This window comes from Neolamprologus multifasciatus, chromosome 20 (genome assembly GCF_963576455.1).
Source record: "Neolamprologus multifasciatus chromosome 20, fNeoMul1.2, whole genome shotgun sequence".
In the NCBI taxonomy this organism is placed as follows: Eukaryota; Metazoa; Chordata; class Actinopteri; order Cichliformes; family Cichlidae; genus Neolamprologus; species Neolamprologus multifasciatus.
The window spans coordinates 32613106-32634201 of NC_140458.1; the positions used below are offsets into that span (position 1 = coordinate 32613106).

The window sequence follows — 21096 nt, forward strand, 5'->3', positions numbered from 1 at the left end:
TTAACGTCAAGGAGTTTGAAAGGAATTTATGCAGGTTGTACTATGTCAGCTGCTCAGGTAAGTGAAAGTGCGACACAGGGGAAAATCTGTCAGGCACCTGGAGTAATAACTGATGAGGGAGTTGAATATTAAGACTTTAAGTCATGCTGCAGGAAAATGATGGATTGTCAGATTCATGTTGTGACCAAAAGTGAGTTAAGAGCTCACTGGTTTCTTAGGAAGCAAAACACAATGCATGTGTAACATCTGCTTTCATGTTGGTGTGTGGATAACCAGCAGCTGATGGCGAAGCTTGTCCCGTAGAAGGTTAATTGGATTACAGATGGCTGGTGGCACACTGGCTACCAACCACACTTACTCCCAGGAGAACAAAAACACATTACCTGACAGAGGGGCAAAAGAGGCGCTCCGCTTTATCAATTCTGCACAGCTTGACTCGGCTGCTCGCAAAGCCAGCTGTCATCTGCAGCTGAAGACACAGGCCTATCTCCTTCAGGGAGAGGCATTCAGCCTGCACCCGCAGTTTGTACGCTCGAGGTGGGGCGCTGTAACCCGAGGTGACAACTGTAGGACGCTTATCACGAATGAGCACAACACTTGATTCATTCATATTTGCATGATAAAATGTTAAAAGTACTTTCTGGCTTAGGAACAGAATATTACTGCGTTGCTACCAGTACAAAGACTTGCTTTTCTTTGAGTCAAGGCCGGCAGACATTCGTTCAGAGACATAAGAGGAAAAACTGTCAAGCATCAACCTCAAGTGTTGTTAAGGCTGCAGAAAACTTTCTTAGACTTCTTCGTCTTCTCTTTGAGATGCACTTGGCAATGCAAATGTGCAATGCATGTCTGTTGACAGTAAATAGTCTCCAGTCTGCTTCTCCTCCCAAATTGCTCAATCTCAGTAGAGTAAAAACAGGAAGTCGATCTCCTTGCCATTAGGAAACACACTGCCAACACATTGCAATCAGTCTGAGTCAGTCCATGCCAATGAGGGCTACCTTTAAGTTTTTTTTACAAAAAGAGACTCAATTCAACTGTATTCTGGTTATATTTGTATATAAAAGCAAGGCTGCTGAGTGCCTGTGTCACTATTAGTGGAGGAATTTCTAAACCTCTGTTTCAAATATGTGAGGTTTTGTTTAGTGTCAATTTCTTTGTATATAAAGGGCAAAATATATTAAACAGACAGCAATAAGTAGCTTTTTTTCTGATTTACCAGAGTAACCATGGTATTATCACAAAGAGATTGCATGTAATTGCCAACTTGATCCCAAACTCATAGCAGACCAACTCCGTATTTATCGCCGTCTGGATGCACCGAAGCGACCTTAAAGGCAGCAGTAGTCGCAGACCAGGTCTCCATGTTCGAAGCAACCGTATCAAAGGCAATAAGATTGCAAGTGCCTGTAGCATAATATGAAAACTGTGTGATGTTCAACAGCATCAACATGAGCAGGTTGCTGTCCAGTGAATTCACAGCAAACAAGTGTATGCACGGTGCAGACAGCACCATTGCCTAAATCGAAGAGTATTTCAAGTAGCGAAAAAGAGAGAAATCACTTAGGTGTTATAAAGGCAACTTTGGACTGTGTCCTGACCTGATTCTTCCAACATTGCTGGCTTTGAATGAAAGTCAACCTTTTTTCCAGAGTCAAAGGGTTGGAGGGCAATCGATCACAACCCTAAGAAACCTCCAAAATTTGATTCTGTTCATCTGGACGTAGCGTTTTGTGGGAGAAGTGACTTCTTCAGTCTCAGCTGACTGCAGGTTTCCCCAATCTTATAAACAGCACATTTGCATAATGACTGAAACCAGCCCACTGAAGGAACAATGGGCTGTGAGGTCAGTTCCTTAATCATAATTATGCAAATTCTCATGACCATTGATCAACAACCACTGATCAAAGCCCATTGATCAATGGCCATGAGTACCATTCACAGAGAGTTGGGGAATGGCTGCAATCACAGCATTGTAAGATGGCGAAAGATGCACGTAAATGGCCTCCTTGACTCCGCCCTCAAACCAGCGTTCCTCCCTGTCCAGGATGTTACATCCTCATCATTGAAAGAGTGTCCACTGGCCTGTAGGTGTAAATAGACTGCAGAGTCCTGGCCTGATGAGGCAGCTCTTCTGTGTTGTGCCATCCTCTTCGTCAGAGGTTGTTTGTTTTCCCCGATGTATAAATCCTGGCAATCCTCCTGGCACTTAACAGCGTACACTATGTTACTCTGTTTGTGTCGGGGGACCCGACACTTAAAAGCCACAGAGACCTGGTGTTTAGAAAAAATGCGTCTCAACTGCTCCGATACTCCTGACACATATGGGATCACTACATGTTTTCGCTTGGGCACCGGTTGTCCTTCTCTCCTGGATCGGCTGGAGCTTTCTTTAGGTGCCTTCCCAGCTTTGATAAAAGTCCAGCTGGGATAACCACATTTACTCAGGGCCTTCTTGATGTGCTGTTCTTCTGCCTCCCTGGCCGCTGTGTCTGTGGGGATGGTGTTCGCTCTGTGTTGTAGCGTCCTGATGACGCCCAGTTTGTGCTCCAGTGGATGATGAGAGTCAAACCTTAGATACTGATCCGTATGTGTAGGTTTACAGTACACGTGAGCTTTTGGATGTCCCCCATTACTGATGGAAATCTCAGTCTAAGAAGGCTAACCTGCCACTTTTCATATCCTCCCTGGTGAATTTGATGTGTCGGTCCACCGAGTTAATGTGATCCGTGAAATGTAGTACGTCCTGAGATTTGATTTTCACCCAGGTGTCATCCACATATCTGAACCAATGGCTTGGTGGTGTTCCAGGGTAGGATAGCAAAGCCCTCTTTTCCACTTCTTCCATGTACAAATTGGCCACGATGGGTGAAACTGGGGAGCCCATAGCACACCCATGTTTCTGCCTGTAGAACTGACCCCTGTATGTGAAGTAGGTGGAATGAAGACACAGCTCCAAAAGCAAACACACTTGGTTGATGCTGAGCGTGGTCCTGTTGGTGAGGTTGGTGTCATCCTGTAATCTCTTACGGACTACCTCCAACGATTCCGTGACTGGGATGCAAGTGAAGAGAGATGTAACGTCGTACGAGACCATAGTTTCATCTGCCTCCATAATGACATCTCTCACCTTCTCAACAAAATCCAGGGTGTTCTGGATGTGGTGATCAGAGCTGCCCACCAGCAGGTTGAGGATTGAAGCCAGAAACTTGGAGATGTTATAGGTGACCGAGTTGATCATGCAGACAATTGGTCTTAAAGGTGCACCCTGTTTATGTATTTTTGGTAAACCATACAGACTTGGTGCAGACTCCCCTGGTACAGCCTGTGGTATGAGGTCCGGTCAATAGCCTTGTCTTGTTCTAACTGCTTCAGACAGTCTATCACCCTCTTCCTGTAACCACTTCCTTGGTCTCTTTTCAGGGGCTCATAAGTATTTTCATCACTGAGTAGTGACAAAATCTTCTCATGATAGTCTTTCTGGTTTAGCAATACAGTGCACCTACCCTTGTCTGCCGGAAGGATGATAATGTTGTGCCTTCCTCTCCTCCATGGTGATGTTGGATGCTGGGGGCTTTGCATTGCTGAGACAGGCCGAAACTTTCATCCGTAGTTGCTCTGCTTCCACTTCTGCAGAGCAGTATTGACCTTCTAATGCTCTACTTTAAAAAGGCTGAAATGTCAATGTGTTTCTTTCAAACTTGGTAGGTCTGGTATTCAGACATATAAACCAAATGTATGTGTGCGTGTTGTCATGCAAAGGTAAGATTTATTTTCTTGCATCTACGGGGGCCACTGCAGGATTTATGATCTGTCCAAACTGCATGTCAGATGGTCTGCTACCATCAGAAGCCCCCTAAGCCAGCACCACTCTGAAGTCAGATAAGGGGAGTCTGTGTCACACATTATCTGTCACTTTTGGAGATCAACAATCTGACATTCACATCCACTTCAAACTGTGATCAGCCACTGCGTAGAGCCCAGGTTTGTACTTCTTTTACAACCTTGTATATCGACTTCCCCTCCTTCAAAATGCAACACCAACGTCAATGTCTCTGTGGAGGAAATGTCTGGTGCAATGCACCATCTCCTCATCTCATCACCATTTTTCTAGCGATCCACCAGCAATAGAATCGACAATTTTCTGTTTCGAATGTAGTGAAAATTTCCTCCATCTTTCACCCTGCAAATGGCTAATTCTTAGTAATGCTAAATTTATTTTGTCCGTGGCACCTGTGGGGGTGTTTTATGGTTATGATCCTGGATGAGTCATTCATACAGTGAAAAATATTATTTAAAAAGGCAGATGGTATGCTTTAGAGCAGTGGAAGAGCTTTTGGTGGTTTATCACCCTGTCTCCTTGCCCACAGTGCTTTTTCAAATCGCCTGTTTGCCACACAGTTTCTGGTAATTCTTGTTGATCCCTGAGGTGGTTTCTCGTGTTATTTCTCACCTGTTCTTTGTGGTACTCATATTTTACTCATATTATCCAATCTGCTGGTAATCTTTCTGGGTCTGCTTGTGTTACCTCTGTTCTCACTTCAGTTTTTGTTTTTACTTTTAGACAATATAATCAAACTATGCAGAGCTGATGGAGCATTTCCCAATCTACTTGTGAAAAGATGTAATTTGTGATTCAAATAAATGTTTGACCTTTTCTCTGAACTCATTTCACATCTCTTCTGTAGTTTCTCTAAGCTAAAAAGAGCAAGGTAAAAATAGTGGCGTGTAAAGCCATTTATACTGAGGTTCACACAGCAGCTAAGCAGAGTGGCTACAGGTATAGATTATTCTTTAGGTTTGACAGTTAAACTGAGATCATTGCTGCTTATACTGTTATATTTTATGAAATAAAGATTAAATTTGGTGATACTTTAACTGTTTAGCTACTAATTTGTCCAATGAATCCTGAAATCCAAGTTATCAATCTGTGCGGTACAACTGAAACACATTTTTGCCTTTTTGGAAGCAAAAACTCAACAAAACTATATGTTTTGTTTTTATTGGGATATCAGATCTTTCCCATTTTAAATCTGAAGTCACACCACTCACCGTTCAATCCCAATCGATTTCAATGTGTAAGCAAAGAGACTAGTTCACTTGCCTTAGATCAAAATAATGATTTAATTTAAGTTGCAGCTTCAGTGCATGCCTTTAATTTGTGATTGCAGTGTCCCATAACAATTCCAGACGGGCCTAATGTCTTACTGCAACCTCTGTCTGCTTTGATCAGAGGGGAAGCCAGAGGGGACAGCGACACAGAGGAAAATCTTTAATGATACATGTAGCTGCCACCTTAATCAGTCACAGCTAACACAGTGCTGACCAGAGCACCAGCATTTACAAGGTCAGTCAATTGCAAGTGATTGGCACTCACAGCATTTACCTTGAGACAGAGGAGGGTGGGGACGGGGTAAGCGGGATAAACAGAGTAAGATGTCACGGAAAAGAGACGGACTGATTGAGTAGTGTTGACAGGGAAACGGCGTGATCGCTTACCTCTCTCCACTGTTTGGTCTCTACGCCCTGGGTGTACAACACAACCACTGAGAAGTGATGGAGAAGGATGAGATAGCAGCGAAGAGAGAGGAAAAATGCAAAACAGAAGAATACGTCACCAAACAATCTCGATCGAGAATCCTGCCTCTTCAAATTGTGTTTGTTTTGTTCCTTCTTTGCTGACATTCATGATTAATTATCTTGCCACGCCCTGACAACATAATGAACTGCCAAGCTTGATTGTTCTAGGTATGCTGTCCACAGTCAAAAAAGAAAATCAAGATAGAGAGCCGCCGAACACAGCGACACCCATGCAATCAAAACACAATTTCTTCATTGTGGGATTCTCCTGATTCCCATTAGATGTGGCGACTTTAAATGAAGCTGGGGAGGGTGAATACCACATGACCTGTCATATATACCGAGGTTCAGCTTCAGGCAAATACAAAACAGGGTGTCAGCGCTATTTTCCCAGTAGCTTATTTACACAAAGGGCTTTTACCTCCTCCCTATTATGTTAAATGTCTCCCCCTCCATTCTCTATCCTGCAGGGAGTAGCAAAGAAAATGCCTTTACGGCGTTTCCCCATGTGTCTCACCAAAAGATAGCCATTTGTATTCAAAGGCTGGCGTTTACACCCTGCATGCATTAAGTGTACTTTAGCTCTCAGCAAGGAAAGGTTGTCACATTATTGTGCAAATGATATGCAGTTATTGAAGGAACACTTTGAAACAGCGCAGTAAACTGAATCAAAGTTAAGCTCAGCAAAAATAAAAAGTGAAGCTTTGTAAATGGAGACGAGGTGTCAGCGAACCATATTCCGAGCAAAATCTCCCGCAGGAAAATCTAAGCTGCAATTATCATCGTAAAAGCTGAGAACTTACAAGGGTCAGATTTGGAGAAAGTGTCTCGGTCCAACAGATTCCTGTAAGAGAAGAAAAGAGTTGTACATCAAAATGTGAAAACAGAGTCCTGCATGTGTGTGTGTGTATGCAATTTCCGTTTAAGACTGCAGGGCAACAGCTGTACACAATACACAAACGCTTCTTCTTTCATGCTGGGAAATCACTGAATGCCATATGCAAAGAGCTACAACATAATTGCACGGTAATTCAACAACCATACTCAACTTCACACAAACCACACCGCCCCGTGGGATATCATTTCCATGTGAGCACAATAACGTGCAGTGGAAAGAGAAACGGGCAGAGGTGCCTTTCAAAGTATGGACACTACCTATAAAAGCAGCCTGCCTCTACAGTGCACTCAGAAACTGCAAATCCTTTTAAGAATATCCATCCACTTCCGCTTTTCACAGGGGGGGGGGGGGGGGGGGGGGGGGCGCTGGAGCCTATCCCAGCTGTCATAGGGCGAGAGGCGGGGTACACCCTGGACAGGTCGCCAGTCTGTCGCAAGGCCAACACACAGGGACAGACAACCATTCGCACTCACATTCACTCCCACATTCACACCTAGTGGTAATTTGGATTTTCCAATTAACTTATCCCCACAAGCTGCATGTCTTTGGACGGTGGGAGGAAGCCGGAGTACCCGGAGGGAACCCACACAAACACGGGGGGAACATGCAAACTCCACACAGAAAGACCCCGGCCTGATGTTGGAATTGAACTCAGGACCTTCTTGCTGTGCGGCAACAGTGCTAACCACTTTTCAGAATATGTAATCCTTAAATAAAAAATGCAGAAATGTGAGTATTAAACAAAAACATTTTTTAAAACACCTGAAGATAGAACACCATACATTAAATGTCAGATTTCTTTTATTCGTGTAAGTTTAGTAGATAACTATAAATCTAAAAATGATGCAAAAAAAACAAGTGGCATAAAAAAAACATTCAAGAAACAGATAAACAGTTCAAACTAGGCATATTTATGGCTGGGTAATATATTTAATTGTACACTCAATCACAGTTTTAACTTTCAAAGATTATTAAAATAAGATAATCAAGTTTCACAATAATTTGCTTCTTTTTGTCTTGTTTTAGAAATCCTGTGCATCTTCCCCTTCACAATTGTGCCTGCACCCATTCCTATAAAAATAAAAGCCCTGGAGAGCAGGCATTTTTAGCTCAGCTCAAACCCGAAGGACAAAAAGAGTCTTTGAGCAATGGGAGAGGATAAAACAGCTGCTCGGAAATATTTTGGCTCCAAGTAATCTGAAAAGTAGATGCTGACACAAAAAGTTGTCAGGGCTCTGTGTGCGGGCAGGTGGAGAGGAGGATCCAAACGCAGGACTCGAACACTGAATAGTAACTCAAAAAAACCTCAGCTTTATTCACTGGCAGAAACTGAGCAATGGTACTGAACACGAAAACACAGGCATAATCCAAAGGTACGACGCAACACCAAGCACGGGAAAACATAATAAACATAACATAATATATAATATATACACAGGGCAACAGGAGGGAGACACAGCTGGGAGAGATCAGGGCTGACGAGACAGCTGCACACACTAACATAAGACAAAGACTTTCACAATAAAACAGGAAACATGAATCACTCAAAGACACAGACTCAACACAGAGAGGCAGAAAATAATACATGAAACTCAAACAATACACGAGACAACAAATCCTGACCACGAATAAACAGAAAGATAGAATTCTAATAATAATCGACAAAGCACAAGAGCAAAAACGATCATTCAAAACATAAACCAAAACATAATAAACTCAAAATGCTGAGTCAAACCGACACAGAACCGAGACAAAAATAATACAATTTGTGCTCAAAGTTCAAATAATGCCCGATGTTTTAAAAGGTAATAGATAATCATGTTAAATAATCCAGATCTCAGCACTGACCAAAATAATCATGATCACAGCTTCTGTACAAACCAATGAGCAGCCTTTATTGACACTGAGCACAGCACCCAGCTTTCCTCATATGTACACGACAACGCAGAGGAGAGAGTGTGGCAATTAACAAGTTAGCAGCTCTGTCGCAGCAACAGAGTGAATGTAAGGTGTCCAAGTGACTCGGGCCAGCAACCAACAAGCTACAAAACAGACTACATATGAGAATTTATTTAACCATTCAAACCAATATCATTAGACTGAATGAGTCCATCACTATCTGGCGGCCTGTAGCATTTTGCACATGCTAAACTCTCTAAATAAAGCATTCACGCTTTCGTGAAAGATCTATCCAGTTTGCTAACACCGATCATCATCATCTGGCACCTTTTCAAGCAGCCACGCACTCTGATTGGCTTATTGACTCAATCCAGATAAGAGGTGCAATCAGCAATAATATCATTCATGTCATCCTTATTTTAAGCTAAAACCCTGAACGTTTTCCCTTAATATGTTCCCTCTGTGCAAATTCTAATAAGGTAGGCATCACCTTTACAACATAAAGCAACGCTATCATCATTTACCATTTTAGATGGAAGACATGTTCCCAATGTTTTCAGGGATCTCATTAGCATATCTGTAAAGTGCAAAAGCTTGTGCCGCTAAATAACTTGATCGCAATTCAGAAAAGTCCTCTTCCCTTCAGGGGACAGCAGAATTTCAATGAATATAGATGAGAGTTCAGGACTGAATCCAAGCAGCAGGGCATCGTTCGTGTACATGTAATTCCCCGTTCCTGGACACAAAATCTTCTGTGACAGGGAAACGTGGGGAAATGACAGATGCGGTGTTATTGGGTATTAGCCTTGGGCTGACCTGACTACAGTTGGACGATTGTCAGTGCAATTATCATTGGAAGTAACAAAGCCATCCATGACTAACCGCCTCTTTGTATCCACCTGTTACTGTCTGGCATCCATTACCCTCAAACAATTAGCTTGTCCATCACCTTATCCCTGCTCTCAGAGCAGACAAGAGTGGAAAACATGACATCCTCTTTTAGTTTTGCTCCATGTTCCTGTAGAGCACAAGCCTTCGTTTACCTGGCTAAGCCTTAATTTGTTTTTGCCGAACATTTTTATTCCAGAAAGAAATGATTAGTATACAGATTTATACGCCTGTACAAATTAATCCAGGAGCTTAATGTGCGCATGGCCAGAGTGTGCGCATCAGTGCCGTAGGACGGGTATTAACATCTCAGATAATCCGTCTGCTTTCACTGAAGTAACGCTGCCTATTTCAAAAGTTAACTCCTTCTCTTTGCAAATCTCAGTGGGATAAGAGAAGATCATTATCCCGCAAGCCGATGTAGGAAAAGTTTGTTGATGAAGATGAAGTTCATTGAAAGTAGGACAAAAGTAATTAGATACAGCTATTTTTCATTCACACCATTTCGTGTATCCGCCTGCTTTCAGATCGCGGCGCTTTTGTGATCACTGCGGCCATCTCATTTAAAAAGCATGTAACGAAAACAGCAAACTCTCCTTTTTTCTCTGTTGCTCTTGATCCCGTCACCTTCATTAAAACTTTGATTGCAATAATCTCTCCTTTCTTACTTAAGCTTTTCATATTTTAGTGCGCCTGACGTAAGAGTCAGCAGTGCATTATTAGATGTTTAACAAGAATAAATTCAATTTCGCTGGAGAAAAAAAGCAGAATATAATCTTAATAGCTTTCTTTTCTCTGCCTAATCATCCCTCACAAAGTGATGTTTGTTTATTCGGCAGTGAATTAAGCTGAAAGTTATTGGTTATGCACACTTCAGTTGATAAATACAATAAGCCACAACCAGGAATTTCTGTAAACGCTGAATTAGCATCGGCCCAGAAATGCACGAGCTCTTAAATCAAATCTGCAAACTCTCTCTGCTGGTATAAATGTGTCAAAAGGCGCTGTAGTTGATAAATGGTTTCACTGAATGCCCAGTGTGAAGGAGATTTGACCTCTAAAGCATGGGTGGCTGCTGAACTCTAATTAAAAAAGAATATATTAGGAAAACGCTCCCTCTCAGTCAGATCCCTGGAGATATTTTAGCAACTCCATGGTCCAAGGGGCTGATTATTAAACTAAGAAATGTAGAATTTAATTCCCGTGCCCACAGTGCCTTATTGTCACCAGTCCCTTTAGTCTCCTCTGCTTCCTTAAAGTTGTCAAAGTCCTAATTGGCAAGTTGGAGAAATGGTATCTAATTCAGTGGAAAGTGGTTTAAAATTGTCCTGAATCTAACTGGCCAATGAGCTGCTGCCTCATTGGTTTTTACGAGGACATGACAAATGAGAGCCTGAAAGTCAAGTAAGACTGATTTACAGGAAGAAAACTCTCCATAATACATTAGAGACGGCGGAGAGATCCGGGAGGTCAAACAGAAGGATGGTTTGCATTTCAAGTCTTCTATTCTGCCTCATGGCTCTCTCTCTCTTTTGACAGACGACAGACCTCGCCTTTTCCATTACGGATCATGGCGTCCGTGGGACTATTTCCTGTCTAACATGCCCTTGAGCAGATGTAAAGGGTCAAAAGGTCAGAGAACAAAAAGGGGAACGTATATAGTGCTACAAAGAAGAGGAATCCCATTATGTACAGTGAAATATTCAGCTTTTCCTTAAGGGTAATTCATTTTTTTATAGCGCAAAAATTATGTATAGCATACCATATAGCAAAGCTCATCAGATAGCATGCATACAAAGGAGAACCTTCTCTGAGATTTAAGCAGAAACAAAAATGAAAACACAGCAGATGAAAATGTATGTGTGGCTTTGTTTTGCTGCATTTCGTCTGTATTTGGAGTCACGATCAGCCATACAGGGTAATGTTGCGTTTGTCGAGAGCTCTAAAACCTCCCCTCTGTTACATTAGACACACAATCTGGTCTCCTTATTAGTGAAACGCACATCTGCTGTCTTTCACTGTGATGGCACCAGGTGTCTTCTTGTCCTCCATCTGTTTAATTATTCAGTTTCTGCCTCGAATCTCTCCAGGTCGACAGTACCTGCAGCAGAGCGCTCCCTGGGCAGCCATCTCACAGGCAGTGACAGGATCTCAGTCATAAACCTGCTCTTCTGCTCGTGTAATAAATGAGAAAGCACATACGCTGCAAATCCCTGTATCGGGTTGGCTTTTGCCATGTTGCTAATGTCCGATCGGGGAATAATAATGTTGCTAATTGCATACTGTGACAGCCCAGGGTTTGTGCAGAGAAAGATTCATTTTACAAGAAGGGGAGGGAAACACAGACTGATATTACAGGGCTTATAACTCTTGGCAGAGCTCTTTGCACTGAGTCTAGTGTGAACTTGCGGCAATCCAAAAAAAGCACCAAGCTGCAGGCATACACTATCCAAATCAGCTACAAAATGGCAATATAAAGCACTCTGAATTGTTTTCTAGGCACCACACTGGGCACAGTAAAGAATCAGCTCGTGCATATTTTGGCAACTGATTGTTTAAACAGGGAGAAGACACTCTGCATGCATTCTGCCAAGTGTGGAGTGAAAAGAAAAGTGATGATGATCATTTACAAAGAAATGATATCGCTAATTGAGGTTAGCGAAGCATCAGAGAGCTGCGAGCGCACCTTATAGTGTGGAAATAGAGAACTGTGGCTGCGTAATTGGTGGTGGACACATGTTGAGCATCAATAGGTGAAAGCAACACACAGCAGGTGGGTGGTGGTAAACCGTAATGAGCATGAAATGAGAAACACTAACTAATGCCGGGAGAAAAAAAGATGTAAGACCAACTTGTGACACACGCCTATGCACTCAAACACAAACACACACTAATTGACTGGGTTGGAAATAAGTGTTCCATGTTTCCCAACAAATATCTTCCTCTATTAAATTTTATGAGATAAACACTGTAATAAGCATGTCCATATTAGAGCCCGAACAGTGTAGGGTTTATAGACCAGTACCCACCGATATTGCACACAATATATTTTTACTTTCAGACTCAAAAAACGTTTATTGCGAGAAGTTATTTGCCTGTTTATGCTCTGCCTAACTGCACTCGGATCAGCTGATGGCTAAGTTGCCGACTGCCCTCTGGTGGACATACTGTGCGATGACAACAGTCGGAACATGGTTGAAGGGTGTTTCTCCCAACTGCTGTTATAAATGTTTATGCTGATAGTTCAGCAAACTGCTAATACTGTATATGGCCTTAACAAAAAGACAAAAGGTTGCGCTACAGACGTCAAGATTTATTTACTGGGAGTGGCCAGAATGGACAGGAATAGAAGTGAGTGCATCAGAGGGACAGCTCAGGTTGAGCAGCTTGAAGACAAAGCTGAAGAGACGAAGCTGAGATGGGTACTTTGGACATCAGCACAAGAGGGATAGCGGATACTGAGCAAAGGGTGTTGAATATGAAGCTGCTGGGCAGGAGGAAAAGAGGAAAACCTCTGAAGAGATTCATGTGTGTAGTGAAGGAGGACACAGATGGTTGGTGTGACAAGAGGATACTGGTGAAATGGGTGAAATGGAGGGAGATGATCCGCTGTGTTGACTGTTAAAAAGAGCAACGAAAGAAGACAAAGAAAGAAGAAAAGCCCTGATGGGCTCGACCCTGTATAAGCAAACCTTTCATTATTTTAACAGTCTCATCTCTGTAAGTCAACCTTTTCATCTGCATCAATCCCAGGATCCCCATTCTTATTCCCAACGAAATCTTTCTTTATACCTAAACTCTGATTCATTAGTTGCCTCTCCACCTGGGGAAGAAAAGCAGTCAATAGCACAGCAGCAGATCTATTTAAACAAATCAGAGATGTGTGCACTGGCCCATATCCAAGTTTTCAAGACTTTATAAATTGAAATTGTAAACATCTTTTAACAATTGATTTTTTTGTTACTTTGTTGTAGAACTTTTTACTTCCTATGGCTTTGAACATGGGTTCAGCCTAATCAATCTGCTTAAAAACTACAACCTTACATGTTCCATTTGAAAGCTTCTAACATAGAAAAACCCATTTCAGTGAAAATTTGACTGAATTCCTCCACAAGCTTATAATCATTTGCTTGGTAGCGTGTAAAAATTTGACTGATAATCCATTTCCCAATAGAGATTACTAAATATATTTGTAATTTAAAAAAAAGAAACACGCACGTGCTGCACAACAACATTCAATATTTAGTATTTACTGCTGTTTACACTTAGCTTGATTAATGCGATGGTGTTGGGTTTAGTATGTTGCTTTGTTTTGTTTTTGCTTGTTTTCTATTCTTTTTCTCTCAACAGGTGATCCAGAAGATTTTTTTCCCCTTTCTCACTGTCCCTCTCCCCTTCTGTTTTTCTTTTCCTTCCTCTTTCTTTCTCCCTTTCCTATCCCTCACTCATGTCTGTCCCGTCTGTAACAACTGAAAATGAAATAAAATAAATAATAACAACAAAGGTCGATCAAATGGACCAATACGCCAATACCATGATGATCCATTTGGCAAAATAAATCCATTGGGTATCCTTGTTGGTCTTCAGACAACAATTCTGACGGCTAAAGAACCAAATGGGACAGGCAAATAAATAAATAAATAAATAAATAAAAAAAAAAAAATTTGACTGAATTCCTCCACAAGCTTATAATCATTTGCTTGGTAGCGTGTATAAATTTCACTGATAATCCATTTCCCACTAGAGATTACTAAATATATTTGTAATTAAAAAAAAAGAAACACGCACAAAATTATGCATAGCTACCAAAAGCACACATTCTCACACATGCTAACTTTCTGCTTCTTAACTCAGATAAAACTGAGGTCATTGTACTCGGCGCTGAAAAGCTTAGAAATATGGTATCTAACCAGATTCTTACTCTGGATGGCATTACCTTGGCCTCCAGTAACACTGTGAGGAACCTTGGAGTCATTTTTGACCAGGATATGTCCTTCAACGCACATATTAAACAAATATGTAAGACTGCGTTCTTCCATTTGCGCAACATCTCTAAAATTAGAAATATCCTGTCTCAGAGTGACGCTGAAAAACTAGTTCATGCATTTATTACTTCCAGGCTAGACTACTGCAATTCATTATTATCAGGATGTCCAAAAAACTCACTGAAAAGCCTTCAGTTAATCCAAAATGCTGCAGCAAGAGTCCTGACAGGGACTAGAAAGAGAGAGCATATTTCTCCTGTTTTGGCTTCCCTTCATTGGCTTCCTGTTAAATCCAGAATTGAATTCAAAATCCTGCTCCTCACATACAAGGTCTTAAATAATCAGGCCCCATCTTATCTTAATGACCTTGTAGTACCATATCACCCTATTAGAGCACTTCGCTCCCGCTCTGCAGGCCTACTTGTTGTTCCTAGAGTATTTAAAAGTAGAATGGGAGGGAGAGCCTTCAGTTTTCAGGCCCCTCTTCTGTGGAACCAGCTTCCAGTTTGGATTCAGGAGACAGACACTATCTCTACTTTTAAGATTAGGCTTAAAACTTTCCTTTTTGCTAAAGCATATAGTTAGGGCTGGACCAGGTGACCCTGAATCCTCCCTTAGTTATGCTGCAATAGATGTAGGCTGCCGGGGGATTCCCATGATGCATTGAGTTTTTCCTTTCCAGTCACCTTTCTCACTCACTATGTGTTAACAGACCTCTCTGTATTGAATCGTATCTGTTATTAATCTCTGTCTCTCTTCCACAGCATGTCTTTATCCTGTCTTCCTTCTCTCACCCCAACCGGTCGCAGCAGATGGCCGCCCCTCCCTGAGCCTGGTTCTGCCGGAGGTTTCTTCCTGTTAAAAGGGAGTTTTTCCTTCCCACTGTCGCCAAAGTGCTTGCTCATAGGGGGTCATATGATTGTTGGGCTTTTCTCTGTATCTATGAAGCGCCTTGAGGCGACATTTGTTGTGATTTGGCGCTATATAAATAAAATTGAATTGAATTGAATTGAAGTTATGGCTTATGGCTACTGAATAACATGTCCACTCTGAATAACATGTCCACTCTGAATAACATGTCCACTCTGAATAACATGTCCACTCTGAATAACATGTCCACTCTAATGCAGAAACAGAATAAATCCTCAGAGATGACAATAAGCTGACACTGAGTAGCTCGTTTAGCGCTTCAGCTAAGACTGCCAACGAGTGAAAGACCTTCCACATATGCAATGCAGTGTGGAGAAATCTCCACCGAGTAACCTGTCACACTGTGCAAATCTGCCACCAGCTCTCATTTTCCAGACACGCTGTGATATTAGGTCAAATACGCCCTCACGACAAATCCTCCAACATACTCTGCTGACCCTTAAGTTTTTCTGAAAATAGTGACAAAAGCAGCTTGATATTTCCGAGCCACCGGGGACTGCTTTGATCTCTTATTGCTACAACACACTCTCGACTTCTCCTGTCATTCCAATCAACACTTTCACATGAGGCAGGCAACATGCAGAGTGTCATAAACCTCTGGCATGGCACTGCAATTGTGCTTCCACGGGATCCCCCTCTGCTGTCATACATCCCAAATGAGAATATATTAATAACACCGACACCACCACGAGCCAAGTGTCTGGGATCCAAATTCATTTTCACTATGTCAGGGGTTCATGCATAATTATCCGCTTCATCGGCCTGTGAGACTCGTCTGCTGCAATGTAACATCCACAAAAAAGCAAAAAAAAATTAAAATCTGCCTCCTCTTGGCACCCTGGTGTCGCTTAGCCTTGATCACCAAAACAGATGTGACACATCATCCACAAACACAAGCCATCCAGTAAGATAAAAGCTGCAAGCTCGCCTCAGGTCAGTCTTAACCCAGATCACAATATGAAAAGCACAAGGAAAACGCCGCAAATTGAAATTTCTCTCTTACTCAGAGAGATCTTTTATTAATATTTTATGTTCTTACACAATGCAAACTGGTTCAGTTCAAACTCGCTGCCTGCCAGAGCAAAACAAAAGCATGATTCAACCAGAAAAACCAGGTCACAGCTTTTACTAAATGGGTATCCCAGACTGAGTGAGAGTAGCAGCTATAAGAGCTATTAACATAACAACAGCAGCGAAGTTACACACTATGCCAACGCATTCAAATAAACGAACGGTTGGTTACACAGCTCGAGTCCAAATTGCTCTGCTCGAGCAGTAGCTCTTGCTGCATCGAGCAGTGACACCAAACATCCTAATCGTCCTGATGATTTCATTACGCCTCTGCCGCAATGATTGTCTCGGGAAGAGACCAGATCCAGAGACATGCCTCAAGTCTTCAGACTGACCTCGCGGGGACAGCAATCAGTGGCCCCGGGCGCCAGGGGAACCCCTCCTGCACGGGTTTGTCGCAAGACTGCTGGAAGTCACGTGGCCCCTGTGTGTTTCAACAGGTAATGAATCCCTCGGGTGATGAGTGGCACGGATGAGTTACCCCCCCTCCCACCAGCTATGGAATGCATTGATTGAAGGCATTGCTACTCTAATGAATCTATGACAGCAAATGAATGGTTACAGGGAGGCACTAAAGCAACAGCAGGGAACAGAAGGGGATGGACGAGCTTTCAGTGTCTTTGTGAAATAGGTGAAGGGGGCTGATAAAGTTTGTGTTCAAGCTGTCAGGTGGGAGGTGGAGCACAGTGGAAAGGGAAGGCAGCTCTGTCACCCAGTTTTACTTGTAATCACCTACCTGGGTGTGCTTTGACAAGCCGAAGAGGAGCAGTAAATTTCTAGAATTGGCCTATGTTGGCAAATTGCAAGGAAATAAATAATAAACATTTGTCCTTCTGTTTGCTGGTGTCATTGGTCTATTGTGCTAAAACAATCAGAAAAAGGAGTTTACACCTCTGAAACAGCCACATGAAAGCCCTCATTTGTGCAACTTTGTTACACAACTTGCTTTCATATAAGCATAACAGACGAAGCCAAATGTTCAGTTTATAGCAAGAAACTTTTGATTAAGTATTTTAAAAAATGACCTTGTTACCACTCTAGCATCCTTGCTGTTTCCATATCCCGCCTTGAAAGCACATAAACAGTGCGCAGTAAAATCGTCTACTCACAAGTGCATATTTTTTTTGTTTTAACGAAATAGTTTTATTATTCAGTCATTTCTAACTATATAAAAAAAATGCGATGCCAAAAAAGTAATCATTCAGACTCAGGATCCCCACCACCACCCCTCCGTCGCTTTGTTCTGATAACTGTTGTAAACCTTTGTCAGGCTTGTCGAGCTTATCAGAATGATTCCTCTATCTTGTTACGGTCACATAAGCGTAAAGGGTAAACACAACATTTACAAATCATTACTGGATTTATATGCACATTCTGATGAGAAAACGAGAAACTGGGAGTAAAAAATCTTCTATAAATAAAGTTCAGCGTGTCAAGCCTTTAGGGGGGTGATTTTATTTGCTTTTTTTGTCTGTGTGCAAATTTCTTCCAGCATTCATTCCTAAAAGTGGAACCACAAAGTTAAAGCCCCAGTTTCCCTAAAGTCATTGTACATGGAAACTCTGAGACAGCCTGCTAAGCTGAGATATAGAGAGGGCACATTCTGCAGTCCACGAGGATTCACATTTACTCCTTTGCTCATAATTAAAGCAAACCACACGAACAACTTACAAAACATTCACCAGAGCTGCTTTAATATTAGCTAATCAACACATTTATAACTGCCACATAAGACTTGGAGGGGTCAACTTGTAAAAAAAACACCAGGGGACAACTGGTCCTAATCCAGTAAAATGTATTCACTTGACTGTGTTTGATAAAAGGCAGATGTAGGAAAAGAGGCTACTTGAGTTTGAAGAGCCATCTTATCACTGAGTTAAAGTGCAGTCCTCGCAGCTAAGAAGCAGATGCTCGGGGTATGGCTCACTGGTTGACCTGTGAGCAAAGCCAATCAGAGCCATAGACGGGGAACAATGTGCTATCACGGTGATATGCACTTGTTTTGATAAGCGGTTGTCTGCCTGAGTCCCTCTAGTTTGTCAGACGGGCTTGCTGCAATATTGGCAGAGGGTTATGAGAATGCCTGTAGGGCTGCACGGCACAGTTCAATTCCATGTGCGCTGCAATCTCAGAGCTCTCAGGCTTGCTAAATCAATTACACAGAGTTGTGGAGCCCGGGCTTCTCCCCTCATATAACACCAATTGTTTCTGTTTGCTTGCACTGGATAGATAAAATATACACTTCCTGATAAGTGGATAGAATAGCTGCGTGCATTGGTGTGTATTCTGCATGAGTTCAACTTGAGATGTCCACTGAAGCAGCTGTCAGAGGTCAGACTGCAGCAATCCCCGCAAGTCACAAAGAAGAACAGACAGCAACTGAAGCCTTTGCATCTAAAGCAGACGATGCTTCAAGGCCCCAGTGAAAGCAGGAATAAATTTTCCTTCTCCATCAAACTGAGTCCAAGAGCTAGTGTTTGGAGAGAAATTAACGACAAGGGCAGATCAACAGAGCCTGGGGGCATCAACAGAGCCCTGGCTTAGAGCTCGGATGTCTGCAGGGAAAAAACAACAGCGTGCTCCAAGAGGGAAGCAACACAAGTCCAGCTGCTACTGTACCAAACGCCCCACACTGGATAAAACCCACCCTAAGCTCCATGTCTGCCTCAAACGCAATCTTCCCACACACTCGAATTTACCACAATTTTACACAGTTGACTATTTTTGTTGCGTAAACAAGGGCTACAGCAGAAAGCTCCCACGGGGCTTCATGCGGCTCATCATCCTCAAACAAAAATCAATCATCATCTCGTCACCTGTCCGCCCAATAAAGGTCAGCTGACACGTTTTTGAAATCTGGCTAATTAATATCCAGAATGTCACAAAAGGTCAGCTACATGCTAACGGCTTTGTTGGTTTTGTTAAGCTGTTTGTTGAACTCGCAAAGGTAAGATTACAAAGCTTATTTCAAATTAAAAATCACAGTTTTAAACGAGATCGACAGTCAATTCTCCTTCCGGGCAACTCACTGAGTAAATATTGCAGACGAGGGAAGAAAACAATGGCAGCGGGGTGTTTGGCTGATAAATCTCTCCCTTGTGGTTTTATTTACTTCATTTACATGCACATAACGATGCATGTAGCCGGGAGGTGAAAAGAGCTAAATACTGTGAAACAGGGCAAAATGAGAGCTGGAGGGAGGCCATTGAAACACAGATTCATATCACATTTTATGAGCAGCTCTCATTGAAATTGCACCTCCTGCACGCTTAGGCTCTCATATGTCTCAGCATCATACTGTACACACTGTGCGTATACCTGCAACCAGCGCTGCCCCACCCTACCCAGTCGAGCAGGCTAATGTGACATCAGTGGTATTTTTCCCGCTGCATCTGCTTTGGGATTCAGCTGAAGGCTGCTGGGAGGAAAAAAACTGTTTAGTGTTCATCTTTACGTCTCGGTGACAAACTACAGTCGTTTCGAGGGAGCCTGACAAGCAGTTGCAGAGGCTGACACATGACACGCTGCCTCGGGGGAAACCTCTCGGGCACGCCAATAATAACTCCACGACGCTCGGCATCTCCCGAGGCACGCGACTGGGCGCGTGCACAGCACACAGCGTCGTACCCGACCTGATTTATGGAAATAAGACACCAAAGTGCAAATCTTAGGGCGGAATATGCGTAAAAGTTTAAATCGCTCTGGTTTCTATCACAGCATCTTTCGCTCACTGTAACCGGGGGAGGACATCACTGCAGTTCTAATTAGTCGCTGGGTGAATTTCTAGTGATATTTTTTTTTAACTGCTTAAAAATAATTTTTGCTTGTGGGTTTATTGGTGGGCTGGAAAGTTTTTTGTTGTTTAGCATGTTTATGCTTCTTTTTAATGGGGGAATATTAAGCAGGGTTATTAAAAATGAAAAAAAAAAACAAAGTAAAAACATCAAAAAGGTAAATGACGCCTTAAATTGAAAAGAAAATGAAAAATTTACCAATTTAAGTGCTTCTCACGAAAAAATGTAGCCAAAAGACGCGCTAAGCTTCCCAAACCTGACGCAGACGGGGCAGCATCAGCACCGCGATGGACTCACCTGCAGGACACGGTTATCTCCACTTTGGTGGCCGGGATGCTTCCGCTGATGGGGTCGAAGTCGCGGACCGTTGCCGTGGCCTCCACTTTGTCCATAACGTCTCCCTCCATGCGTGCTGGAGACCCGGGCCAGCTCCACTGGCCGCGTGAGCCCCTTTGAACCTGGAGAGCCGAGGGTGGAGAGCCGGAGCGCGGCGGACGGGCAAGCGAGCGGGAGCGAACACGGTCCACACAAACCTCCAAAGTGCTGTCCGTCGGACGGGCAACAGCATGGAAAGTTTAATCGGGGGCTGCAGCGGTGAAGCGATTCATCTGGCTGAATCTGGGGGGGGGTCACGTGCCCGGGACGCCTCAGCGCCAAACTCCGCGTTTTTCCAGGCAAAGACTGAGCTCTTCTGCCAGAGGAGCTTTGAAAAGTAAAAGACGTGAACTCCTCCCCTCTGTCTGCATTCTCCTACACGCGGGGCTGCGACTACACTCTCACTCGTTGCAGATTCGAGCTGTAGATATGTGGCGGACGCCTTTTATTCTGGTCCAGATTGCTTTTTAAATAGAGTAACAGAAAATAAATAAGCACCGGAGGGCACAAATAGCCTCGAATTCTATATACATAAATATATATAGATATAGATGTGTATATATATATATATATATATATATATATATATATATATATATATATATATATATATATATATATATATATATATATATATATATATTGAGTGAAATTTCCCTTTTGTTTCGGGTGTTTG

At 42.6% G+C, this 21096-nt stretch overlaps 1 protein-coding gene across 2 annotated transcripts in view; it reads right to left on the minus strand.

Annotated features, from left to right (window-relative positions):
• Positions 1-20825, minus strand: part of cpne5a (copine Va) — an 88422-nt gene extending 67597 nt beyond the window's left edge. The window contains exons 1-3 of one of the 2 annotated variants that reach the window (XM_085145270.1): positions 20343-20825; positions 6384-6424; positions 5500-5546 (exon numbers count right to left, since the gene is read on the minus strand). In XM_085145270.1, coding sequence (XP_085001396.1) covers positions 5500-5546; positions 6384-6424; positions 20343-20452 — 198 coding nt within the window. In that variant the 5' untranslated portion in view covers positions 20453-20825. The remainder of the gene's footprint in view (positions 1-5499; positions 5547-6383; positions 6425-20342) is intronic. The other variant, XM_085145271.1, reaches the window with a different exon arrangement.
• Between the last annotated feature and the right edge of the window lie 271 nt (positions 20826-21096).